Raw genomic sequence first — 13,623 nt, 5'->3', positions numbered from 1 at the left:
TTCAGCAAATTTATTTGTGTTCTTAGTTTGATCAATATGAGTAACCAATTCAGTTTTAAAATTGTTTTTTGTCTTGTGGGATAACTTTTTACTAGATAAATATTTGGATTTTTAACATTTTTATTTTTCAAAAAGTGTTAGGAGTACTAATGTTTCACAAATATTAGAAACAGATTCATTGCTTAGGTTTTAATTTGTACTAGCTGCATTGCCCGGTTTTGCACGGTCTACCTAGGAAATAAAAGTTAGGTCAAGAGACGCATGTTCAAGAATCACGCTTCAATTAGAGAAAAACGAGCTGATGTGTGCATCACATGACTTCCTTTTACTCCAATTTAATGTCATTTCCCCATTATTGGCAATTTTAATGGGATTCAATTATTTACTCTCTAACTATCACCAACAGTGGCCAAACTGAAACCAAATTAAAAAAAAAATTAAAAAAAATCTCCAAATTTGTCGCCAAGTTGGCGACAAAACTTGGCGACCAAAAGACTGGTGATATATCACCAAGTATCCGACAAATTATAACACCACTTGAGTTTGTTAATTTCGATGTAATGATTTCCCCCCAAAAAGGGGCAAAAGACCCCCTTAGGAATATCCGAATGCAACCAAAAAAGAAGGGGCACAACTAGACCCCACTAGGAGTCTATGTACCAAATTTCAGCTTTCTAGGAAATACCGTTTTTGAGTTATGCGAGATACATGCACACATACACACATACGCACATACATACGTACATACGGACGTCACGAGAAAATTCGTTGTAATTAACTCGGGGGTCGTCAAAATGGATATTTCTGGTGTCTGTACGTTCCTAGGCATATAGCCACGTGTGGTCGAGTCGAAAAAAAAAACTCAACATTCATTCGGGGGTGAGAAAAATGGAAATTAAGGCCGATTTTTGAGTGAAAATTTTTTCGCCAATACAATACTTCCTTTTTTGTAAAAGGAAGTAAAAATACTGTAAAATTTCCCGCCAAGATAATCATTCTTAAAGAAAGAAAACGGCAAATCAAAAATCCCCGAATAAATTAAACGCAATCTTCTTGATTTTCTTCTGCTGGCAGTACAAAAATAGAAAGAAGATAAATCGCCAAATAATAATTAAAAGGGAAATTTTTTATTTCAAAACAAAAACAAAATTTTATTTCGTCACAGTCGAGAAATAAAAGTGGCAACCTTCTGGATGGTTTTCTTCACGCTAATTTAAAATGAGATAGCGCAAACGATAATTTTCCGATGTGAAATTCTGTTCCATTAGGCTTAATAATGCCTTAAAATTTTTTCCCCTGGTGATTTTACAGCCTTGATTAATATTACTTTATTATTATAACTAGCTGTACCCGACGCGCGTTGCTACGCCAACAAAAAAATACATCATTATACTGATTTTCATGAAAATCGGTTGAACGGGGCAGAAGTTGCTACTCTGCAGTGCCACCTGGTGGCGAGTGGCTTCAATGAGCATATTATGCACTTTCTCCGTGGAAAAATACATATATATAGCAATTTTCATAATAATCGGTCCAGGTATCAAGTGAAGCCGTGACTATACTCAAATTTTGTACTCACGCAGTTTGCAAGATCAATGCATCGCTAAAAATATCAAATAGAAAAAGTTTTAAATCCCCCCGTTGCATGAAAAGCCATAAAACAATAAAGAAAGAATTTTTTTGTTCAAACTCAAGAAAAATGGCTTCTTATCAATGAGATCTTTCACGCGAATTAATTTCTGCAGCCGATCATTTTATTCGTATTTATCCAATGGATTGTGACTTAAATTGGAATAAAAAAGGAACTATCGATCGGATTTTTTTCGAACTGGTCTATAAACATTCCCAGTACCAAAAATAACAAACGGTGAAAGTTTCAGCCAAATCTGCCGGGTAGTTTTTGAGTTCATGGAGGACATACAGACAAACATTCATTTTTATATATATAGATTATTTCGGGTAGAAAGAGCCATTTGATGCCATTTTCGGGTCTTAAAGTTAAAATTCGAACGGTTCTGTTCTTTTTTGGCGTTTGAAACCCCCCCCCCCTCCCCTAGGTTCCTTCTCGGGAGCCCTTCCTGCCAAATTTGGTCCATATCCGACGAAAACTGGATTTGTATGGGGAACATACGTATATACACACATTCTTTGTTTTATTTATACAGATTATGCATCGCGCTCTGATTATTCTGTTCATAAATATGTAAAAAATATGATGCACTGATGTTATAACTTGGTTTTTCTGTGTGCATGGGGGAGGGGGGGCACCAAGACACCTTCGCCCCGGGCGCCGTCAGCTCTTTGGACAGCCCTGCTCAATCAGTCAATGAAAATGAAAATTACGTAACAAAGAAATGTTATTTTATTCCAGCAATTAAAAAAAAAAAACTGGAAATCTCCAAAACTTCTCCACATTTCTGGCAAAGGAAGGAATTATACCACACTCTTCAATTGTAAGAATTTAGCTCCACTAATGGCATTTCTCGTACATAGTAAAATACTTCATGTACGAATTTTGATAAAAGCTATCAAAAAACAGCATTTTGTCGAAACTTTAACCTAATTGTGGCAGATCAAAAACATTCCCAAAATATCAAATTTTTTATGTGCACTTTGCTCCAACAATGGCACCTTTTTCGCACTGCCCATCATCGAAGTTAGAAAAAAAGTGTTTTTCGCCCCACCCCACTGTACAGTACATTTATACATTGTATAACATTGTTAAAGCCAACCGGTTTTGTGCACAATTCTACAAAGTCTATACCAAACAGCATCGCAGCAGGACCCTATCCAAGGTCGTAGACAGGGCTGGGAGACAAATCCTCCCCTGAAATTTTAAATTATCGCCAAAAAATAAAGAAACGAAGACAATCTAATCAAAACTCTTCCTTCGATTCCCCTTTCACTATCACTTGGCCTAGTTATACAAATCTTCTTTCATTCTCAGACCTCTTCTTTTTGCCCTTCCCTCCACAATACGATACATTTTTTAATTTTTTTTTTTTTAATTTCAAAATGTCCTCATTTTTTTCACATCTTGGTCCTAATGACTCTTGTTACGGATAGCATTTTAAAAACATTTTTTGATATACACTTCAACAAGAGACGTAACAGATTTACATGATCAAAACTATCATTTTTAATCCTATCACAGTTTTGATTACATCCTTAATTTTGTAGATTTTAATAAAATAAACCTTTAAGAATATTTATTTTTTGAGGTGGTGAGTGTAGATTACTTTTCAACTGTGACTATTTTCACTTATTTGCGTGAAAGTTATTCTAAAAGCCCCCGACGCATGCATTTGTATTTGCAAATATGTATCAAGTGTTATAGACCGTAAAAGCGTCCTCTTATTTTGTGAACTCCCTAATAAATAATCCCGATGGAATATAAATTAGTTATCAAATATTTATGAAGTAATTAATTAAAATAATTATTTGATACGATTTTTTTAAATACATTGTTGTTTAATTTTTCCAAACAACATAATAAACATAATTTTTAAAGGCTATTTTCCCACTTGATTACATGTCCTGGAACCACCTTTGCCTTGACCATGTCCCTCCCCGAAAAAATATCCTTGCTACGGCCTTGACCCGATCTATGCATTTTTTGATTGATATATCTATAGAAAGCCTCCCCCCTATAGTCCCTCCCCCCCTTGAACAGTACAATCGACGAAAAAGCTGTACAGTTGTAGCTGTAACCGCACACCTTTTCTATTATTGTATATACTGCAAGCTCGGGTACACTGGGAGGGTGGCGAAAACTAGCTAAACAAAATACTGACTAGCAAAAAAAAATGAATCGGGCAACATCAGACGTTTAAACTGTTTTCCAACATTGGCAAATAAGGATACCAACATTTCGCTGTCTGCCATGGCATCTTCCTGATGGGGCCGCGAAGTATCGCATGCCTCATTTCCAAGGGTTTTTACCTCCAGGATTTTAATTTTATGCAATTTTTTTACATGTGTAGTTGACGCTCAGCTTAACGATTCCTTTATCATCCAAGTGAAAAAACAAAAAAGGGGAGGGGGGCTTCTTGCAAAAGTTGCTGATTATCAATTATTTAATGGCCCACATGTTACAGCTTAGTTTTATCTCTGTTTTGTACCGTTTTATAGATTGTTTTGATTTTAAAGTAGACTTTTTCATGTGACCTGGCACCCCCCCCCCCCCCACCTCTTTCCAGATAGTCTGCATGTCATTGAACTTACTTTTTTCAGTTTTCATTTTTTGTCAAAGGGTCTGTTCGAACAATATCATTTATTGACTTGTTATTTTCGAATGATAAAGCGGGAAGTTTAATTTTTCTCATTATAATTTCTAATGATGTAAGTAAGGTTTGTTTGAATTGACAGAATATTTGAGAGAAAACAACAAGCTTGAATTATTTTCAGCAGAAAAAGTTTTAAAAAAAATTAATATTAATAATAGTTGTTGTATCTACTGTATATGTTTGAATCTATGTCATCGCTACTCCTGGTGAACGACAGGGAACTGATAACGAAACAGGTATTGATACATTCGTTATTTTTAAGGCTACGTTTTTGATTTTGTTGCATAATTATACGACTTCAATTAGCGGATGTAGGGTAAGAGCTCCAGTAGTCGGCCATTTAAGACAGCGATTGCTGTTTTTTTTAACCTATAAATTTCAGCAATCAATACAACAACAAAAACATCGTAAGGCTTTAGGCTATGCCTTTCTGATAATGATTCACTATTTTTTTCAGAAATAAAAACATTTTTACTTTAAAAACTAACCTATTGTTAACACGAGAAAATGCTCCAGTAGTCGGCCATAGAAATCCAGTGCTCGGCTATGTATGAGCCCAGTAGTCTGCCGTTTCATTTCTCTTATGAGTAATGAAAAATTACTCATAAGAGTAATTTTTCATTGCTCGAAGAGAGTAACCTAGAGTTAACTAGAGTAGAGTTAGAGAGTAGAGTTACCTAGAGTTTTCGCATTTAAATTTTAAACAAAATTTAATGCGAAAATTACAGCACAGCATTGTACAAACAAAATTAATTATTCCAATAATTTCGAAAGAATTCTGCATTCTTAATGTCTTCGTAACATCTTAAAATATTTTTCAATTTGCAACAAGTTCGGATATGCATCACATGCAATACATTTTTTATTATTTATCTTCTACATCCCTTACTAAAGTAGTATCATATACTGCGAAAATAGAAATTAAAGAACGGAAAAGACCCGGGTTATTTAAGTAGGGAATTTTAAAAACATGAGAACGTAGATTCCCCCCCCCCCCTGCCCTCCCCTGGCGCAAAAAGTTTTAACTGTGAAGATAATGAGTGAATAAAAGAGTTGATATAATTCATGATCGATAAAGAGTGAATTAATGATCAATACGACTGACACGACTGGTCCATGTTCATTAGAACGAAACTTCAACATACGGATCATAAAACTGCCGTGTGCAGGTAAACGGCAGTATCTACAAAAATGAGTTTCTGAGATATTTGAACAAATGCGTTTTTGATTTCCCACAAATATCAATTAAATATTGAAATTTGATTTTAGGATATTCTATATGTTTATATCGAAGTTATTTTTTGGGCAGTTTGTTTCTATTTGATTTTGCAATCAAAATTTTAATTAAAGCAGATACTGCCGTTTACCTGCACTTCGCAGTAGTAATTTTCATGCACATTTACTGGTAATCAGCAGTAACTGCACAATGTACTATTGAATGACCAATAATTACAAATTCAACATAATACGGATTAGATATGTCATTACGGAAGTATATTTATTGCAATGTGAATTATATATTTTACTTTAAAAAATAAATAATACCGTGTATACACTTGACATAAATTTAATATCAATAAATGAAATGCAATTTAAAAGTAAAATAAAAAGGCATATGTTTTGATTGCTTACGGCATTGTCGAAAACTTTAATATTCATACGCGTTGTCACTTGGCAACTAGAAGATTCCTTAGGCATTTTTAAAACTACGACAAATCGCTTAATGTTCCGCACTTTGCAATAAAGCAATAAATATCCATGAAAATTTAGGCGAAAGAAATGCTTCGTGTGTTGATAATGGCTCTCATCGAACTACTAAAAGTGCAACAGCTTAGTATATATAAAAAATTGAGAAAAATATCGTCTGCGACAGAACAAAACAAATGGAACAGAATCGTTCTGTTGGTACACGTTTATTTATCGTCTGCCAAGCATTACTTATGTTTACTCTTATGTTGTTTTCTATAACTGTACATTAGCAAAAAATAATTTTGTTTTATTGTTTTTAGAACACGGATATGAAGAATCAAAGAATTTTTTTTTTTAATGTTTGAGGGCTGTGAAATTACAAAATGTTTTCTTCGACTTTATGTGAAATAAAGTATGATTCCAAGTATCTCCCCCTTTTAAGTATCTCTTTCGCTCAAGGACGAGAGACGGTAATTCCCAAATTTTGCCGAAAGATAAAATACGACCTGGCACGCATACCTACTTCTAATGAGAAGCGACTAGGAATCATTTTAAAAAATGCAATATTTTCTCTAAATTTGCCTAATCAAGGAAATTTTTGAGAGGTCACACAATGACCTCCCATCGGGGCGTTACTGCTTGCCCTTAGTTGAGCTAAAAAGAAATCGCGAAAACCGTTTATGCGTCTTGGTTCAAGTTTTGGGGACGATTCATTTATGTTCCATTCTCCTGACAATGGTTATGAGCAGGTATAGAGCAGTAAGTACATACCGCTGATTACCTGCATAATGTAGCGATAATATCAGTTACCACTGATAAAAAAAATGCTTTTATTTAGCGCTAACCAAATAAACATGTTTGCACCATAAAACTGAAGAAGCATAGATTTGACAAATTCGAAAAAAAAAAAAGAAAAGAAAAGAAAATGGAAAAAATTGCAGTTACTGCCATTTACCCTCCCACGGCAGAACGATCATGGGCAAAAAATTTCATGAAAATCAAAAAATTTGCAGTTACTGCCGTTTGACTGCCCACGGGAGAAAGTTTTCGTTCTTCCGTGTGCAGGTAAAGAGCAGTAAGTGCATTCTGCCAATTACCTGCAAAATGTAGCGACAAAAGCAGTTACTGCCGTTTACCAGACTATGGGAAAAGTTTTCTTTCTTCGTGGGCAGGTAAAGAGCAGAGTGTGTACATACTGCCGACTTCCCGCAAAATGTTGCTAAAAAAGCAGTTACTGCTAATTACCACTGATAAAAAAAATGCTTTTTTTTCTGCGGCAGCCAAATAAAAATGTTTGTACCATAAAACTATAGTAATGAAGATTTCAAAAATGCAAAAAAATGAAAATCGAAAAATCTGCAGTTACTGCCGTTTACCTGCACACGGCAGTAAATAGGTTTGAATCTATGTCATCACTACTCTTGGTGAACGACAGGGCACTGATAACGAAACAGGTATTGATACATTCGTTATTTTTTAGGCTACAGTGTTTGATTTGGTTGCATAATTATACGACCTCAATTAGCGGATATAGGGTAAGAGCTCCAGTAGTCGGCCATTTAAGACAGCGATTGCTGTTTTTTTTTAACCTATAAATTTCAGCAATCAATACAGCAACAAAAACATCGTAAGGCTTTAGGCTATACCTTTCTGATAATGATTCACTAATTTTTTTCAGAAATAAAAACATTTTTACTTTTAAAACTAACCTATTGTTAACACGAGAAAATGCTCCAGTAGTCGGCCATAGAAATCCAGTGCTCGGCCATGTATGAGCCCAGTAGTCTGCCGTTTCATTTCTCTTATGAGTAATGAAAAATTACTCATAAGAGTAATTTTTCCTTGCTCGAAGAGAGTAACCTAGAGTTTACTAGAGTAGAGTTTGAGAGTAGAGTTACCTAGAGTTTTCGCATTAAATTTTAAACAAAATTTAATGCGAAACTTACAGCACAGCATTGTACAAACAAAGATATTATTCCAATAAGTACGAAAGAATTCTGCACTTTTCATGTCTTCGTAACATCTTAAAATACTTTTCAATTTGCAACAAGTTCGGATATGCATCACATGCAATACATTTTTTATTATTTATCTTCTACACCCCTTACTAAAGTAGTATCATATACTGCGAAAATAGAAATTAAAGAATCTAAAAGACCCGGGTTATTTAAGTAGGGCATTTTAAAAACATGAGAACGTAGATTTTCCCTCCCCCCTGCCCGCCCCTGGCGCAAAAAGTTTTAACTGTGAAGATAAAGAGTGAATAAAAGTGTTGATATAATTCATGATCGATAAAGAGTGAATTAATGATCAATACGATTGACACTTGACTGGTTCATGTTCATTAGGACGAAACTTCAACATACGGATCATAAAATTAAAATATTTAGTTTTTGAAAACAATTTCACCTCAAAATAAAGCAAGTAAAAATCCGTTCGAGAAGCGCATAAGATTGGCAATCGTAGGGACATCTAAAACAAATTTTATCGTAAGAAAAAGGTACTTTTATTGTGAACGAACAGGAGTAAGACGAATTATGTTGGCAGGTCCGTATTTTCAAAGTTTTTCTCGGGGGGGGGGGACAAAAGGGTATGAGTTCAGTGCATTTTCCGGAAAAATACATCAAAATACAAGCAAAAATGGAGATTTAAATTATGTTTTGAAAATACAGAGAGTCAATTCCCCCCCCCCCCCATTCATTGCCCAGATGACTGGTATGTATGTGGGTAAATTGAAATTGAGAAATGGGGGATGTCATGAAGATAATCTTACAACTTTCAACAAGAACATTAGTAAACAAAGAATAAACTAAAATGGAGTGGGTAGCAACGAAATGCAACTTTAAAACTTTGTTGTTTTAAAACAAATTCTGCATACTTTTAAATAAGAAATAAATTTTTATTTCCTTGTGAAGAAAACCCAATGAATTAAATATTTGGTTAGAAGCAGTAATAAGAAGTGGTACCAACATTTGGAATAATTGGTCTAAATAGAGTACAGGTTTCTTGAACTTTCGGTGAAGCAAATAGTTTAGCAAAATGAGTAACAATTTGAGCTAACGTAACTATTGAAAAATTACATCTTAATTCTTTACAATGGGAATGTTTATTTGTTGCCTATTAAATACTAATTGCAATCAGATCATTTGTTTTATCAAGTTCATCAACGTGTCGTGATTTGATTTTAAAAAAATCCCCGATAGATTACCATTTGGTTATGACAAGATGAGCATTAGAACTAATATTCTAAATGCAACGACGGACTGAATTCACAACATGTTTTCAACCCTGTTTTTGAGAATTCTAAACTAAAATCAACATTAGAAGCAGTAAAATGATGAAACGACTCTTTTGGCAAAAAAAGTTACAAGGCACAAAATTTAAAAATTTTCTTTTAAAGAAATAACGTCATAAAGGGAATTTTTACTCAAAACAGCTAAATTGCCGCTGTGTCAATACTTTATTTTAATTACTATTTAATGAATATTAGAAAATCTATATGAAGTACGCAGTCGACTACTGTTTAGATCAACCAAACAGTATAGAACCAGTGGTCAATCTACCATGACCGACTATTGGAAATGCATAAGAATTCAGTACCCAATGGTCGGCCCCCCCTCTAAAAATAATTGAGTCTAAGATGGAGTTCATTTTTACTTCCTTTTACAAAAAAGGAAGTATTGTATTCGCGAAAAAATGTTCACTCAAAAATCGGCCTTAATTTCCATTTTGCTCACCCCCGAATGAATCTTGTTTTTTTTTTTTTTTTTTTCAACCCGACCACACATGTATATGTGCCTAGGAACGTACAGACACCCGAAATATCCATTTTGAGGATCCCCGAGTAAATTACAACGAGTTTTCTCGTGACGTCTGTATGTACGTATGTGTGTCGCATAACTCAAGAACGGAATGTCCTAGAAAGTTGAAATTTGGTACGTAGATTCCTAGTGTAGTCTAGTTGTTCACCTTCCTTTTTGGTTGCATTCGGATGCTCCAAAGGGGGTCTTTTGCCCCTTTTTTGGGGGGAATCATTGTTAATTTCGATGTAAACTCAAGTGGTGTTATAGTGGTATTGGCGATATATCGCCAGTATTTTGGTCGCCAAGTTTTGTCGCCAACTTGGCGACAAATTTGGGGTTTTTTTTTATTTTATATATATATATTTTTAATCTGGTTTCAATTTGGCCACTGTTGGTGATATTTAGAGGGTAAACTGTTGAATTATATTAAAACTGCCAATAATGAGAAAATGACGTTAAATTGGTGTAAAAGGAAGTCATGTGATGCACACATTAGCTCGTTTAACTGAAACTTCATGCTATACAATCTTTTAAAACATAAACAAAAGCAAATTTACATTACAACGAAAAAAACAAGGGCACTTAACATTTAAAGATGATGTGTCTTCTTAACAAAAAACTAAGCAGTATCGCAAATTAGGATGATGGGCACACCATTTAAAACAAAACGACTCATTACTACTTAATAAAAAGTATTTACAACTTTATTGTTATTGGATGATAATTGGGGACAGGTAAAGGAATGTGGGAATGCATCATATCCGAGTTTGAGTTTTGGATATTCTTAAAATACACCCCCAGCTCAGTCATTCCATCCGCGGACTGCAGTTTCGTGCTTTTTAGCACTCATCAGCCCGGAATAGGAATCACATGAGCTGGAGGCGAAACCTCTTAAGGGAGCCAAGAGAGCCAAACTGGTAGCTAATGCAGAATTAGCAAACCAGATGAGCGACAAAAGCAATGGTGCGGTTCAACTCAAAGATTGATGGCAAAGCTGGGCTGTAACTTACTACAAAATATAGATAATCTATTTATAAGCAGTTTTTTGTCCATGTGGCCAACTATTGGAAACTGACCGGCTGGAGCACTTACCCTATTACTAATCTAAAAAAAAAATTCTACATCCGTTCATCCTCTGAAATTAACTAGTTCTTCGTTTTTCCTTTCGACATCTTTGCTTCTCTCTTACTTCCTTGCTTGCTTTTTCCAAGGCCATATCGTTGCCTGTTTCTAACGGAAGAGGAAATCTAATAAGGCGCGTTTTTTGAATGCTTTTGAATTGCATCATGCGTTCCATTGGGGGGGGGGGGAATTAAATGCGCGGACCTAGGAGTGGCTCCAGCGAAAGTGGTTCAAGTTAGAGGCATGTCGCGCCGAAAATTAATGTAATGCCCAATATTTATTATTGTAGCGTCGCAAGCAGCTAGGAGGGGCAAAGCTCCCAAAGTACACAGGCCTTCGGCGGAGTACACCAATGCGACACAGGCGAGTTGCACGAGCCGCCGTAGGTGGCTACTAACGATAATAAAGAGGATAGTTGTTGAGATTATTTCTACGTTTTTCATGGCTATGAGAAATTCCCCTTTAATGCAGATGTATACAATACAGACATCAAATCGTACAGCAGTTGTTATAAAGAAGCAATCGTTTTTCTTTGTTTCTGCTGCTTATCACTGAATAAAGCTCAGATAATGTTACTTTACTGCAAAAGAAATCACCCTATTTAGCCACAAATAATGTATTTGCTCTTCATAAACGCTACCCCCCCCCCCCCCCCCCTTTAGCAATTATTTCTTCAGCACAAAAGTAAAAGTTTTCCTTCATTAAAAAAACATTTGTGTTTTTGAGGGGTTTTTTTTATTTATTAATTTATTTTATTTTTTATTTTATTTATTTTTACTTTTTTATGTATTTTTTGTTTAGTTTTATTCGTGTGGATATGGTGATTGTAAAAATATAAAATTACAATGCTTTACTGAAATATTACCATGAATGAAATTTTTTTTTTCTGCTCTACTACACCCATTATCAATTTTTAAAAATGATGAGGCTTATTTACCTTCAAAATTTTCCAAGAAAATTATTTTCAGTTTGATTCTCCACTTCCAAAATCTTTCTTTTTTCCCTCTACTATTTCGAAAGCAACGATTACCCCGTTGTTTTCCTTCGTCCTCGAAGAGATTAAATTAGACATATTATTTAAACTTTTCTTTTACTTTAAATTCTCAATTCACTTACCTCATGAAACGTGATGTTCTTCTAACTGTTCTTTGGCCAATTCTTAATTTTTTCGTGAACGTGGAAGTTGAGGAGGCGTTACCGTTGAGAATGACCGACCTTTCCACTCTTTCAGTCCGGAATGCGGAGCTCTTTGAGCTTACTCTCTCTTCACTGAATATACGATTTTCCTTGTTAAAATTCCCGCTTGAATTCCTATCAAAGTTTTCTTTCATAAATTTCGTCCAGATGCAAACCTTTTCGTGGCATCTTGCGATGAGTTTATGCTCCGATCCCAGTCGATGTCTTGGTCAAAAGATAAGTTGTTATCGTTGAAATCTGATGAGAAATTTGAAGTGCTCATGTTTCTTAAACTTTTCATGTTATTATCATTGTCTTTAAGATTTACGTGTTCTGCTCGTACATGAAACTGAGGAGGAACATTTTCTCTCTGCGAGAACACAAACCCTGCTGATTTGTTTTCTTCTTGGCAATCAACAGTCATTGATTCTATCATTGACATGTCCCTACACTTTGAACGCGAGTCTTTATAATCTAAAAGAGATGGCATCTCATTTCTGGCTGAAGTCAACTCCATCAAGTCATCATTCAATTCATTTATGCTGGAAGCTGTTGATTTTTTTTTAGCACCTTCATGCATTAGTTGCACAGTCGTAACCGAGTTATGAGAGTCTATTAATTCTTTTGAAGCAGTTTGGATAGTTTTCGATGTCACCTTTTCCATGCTCGTATCACATGTTGTTGAATCCTCCGCAATATCGACCAGTTCTTGTTTCTGAAGCATGTGTTCTATATTTGAAGCGTATCTGTGCTTCTTAACCGTTTCTGCAGCTTTCATCGTCACGTTATCGTAGCCGAAAAGTCCAGATGCTCTGTTTTCTTGAAACAGAAGAGGAGATCTTCCCGCTTGAGATAGTCTGTCGTCTATTTTTGTAGTGTAATTGAAGCCTCTTTTCTCCTGAACCTTCAGCAATGTTTTTTTATCCATTACTCCTCTCGTTACAAATTCTGCCGAATTACCTTTCGTAATTTGAGCGCTACGAGGATTGATAGCTATCTCATTATTTTGCTCGTTTCCGAAAGCTTTTTGAAAATTATTCAACATATTTAAACTTTCTTCCGTTTCTGATGCTTGTTGATTTTCCTTGGCCGTTGTAGAGCATGAAGCGGGAGATACATTGTTTTTTTCAACTATACATCGCTCAATTCTTTCTTGATTGGAATTTTCGGGACTCATCTCAGCCAATATATGAGAAGCTGAAAGCTTTTGCTTGGTTGACGAGTCTCTTGAATCGTCATAGCGTGACTTTCCCTGGTCTTCTTGGGGTTCAGTATTATATTTTAGAATGGAAGACCTTTCTCCTTTTTCTTGCGTACTGCTATTGAAAAGCTTATTTTCCTTGTTAGCAAACACCAGATAATTTTGCAAAAATAAATTATCTTTCTTTTTATCGCATACACTTTTCAAGTTATCCGAGCTCTTGAGATCCGCTTCTTTACTTTCATGGCTGACAAGTTGCGGGAAGCTTTTTAAAGGAGATGGTTTAGTGTCATTTTCATTTGAAGTGTTGGTAGGATTTTTTCGAATGGTTGGAATATCGCATGTC

At 35.1% G+C, this 13,623-nt stretch overlaps 1 protein-coding gene across 1 annotated transcript in view; it reads right to left on the bottom strand.

The window, feature by feature from the left end:
- Positions 1-13,283, bottom strand: part of LOC129219428 (cAMP-specific 3',5'-cyclic phosphodiesterase, isoforms N/G-like) — a 368,114-nt gene extending 354,831 nt beyond the window's left edge. Inside the window, exon 1 of the mRNA XM_054853827.1 lies at positions 12,017-13,283. Within this exon, the coding sequence (XP_054709802.1) occupies positions 12,017-12,231 (215 nt within the window). The 5' untranslated portion in view covers positions 12,232-13,283. The remainder of the gene's footprint in view (positions 1-12,016) is intronic.
- Positions 13,284-13,623: the final 340 nt, after the last annotated feature.

This window comes from Uloborus diversus, chromosome 3, assembly GCF_026930045.1.
Source record: "Uloborus diversus isolate 005 chromosome 3, Udiv.v.3.1, whole genome shotgun sequence".
NCBI classification, from domain to species: Eukaryota; Metazoa; Arthropoda; class Arachnida; order Araneae; family Uloboridae; genus Uloborus; species Uloborus diversus.
Note: the sequence above shows the minus strand (reverse complement) of the source record. Positions and strands in the feature narration are given on the sequence as shown.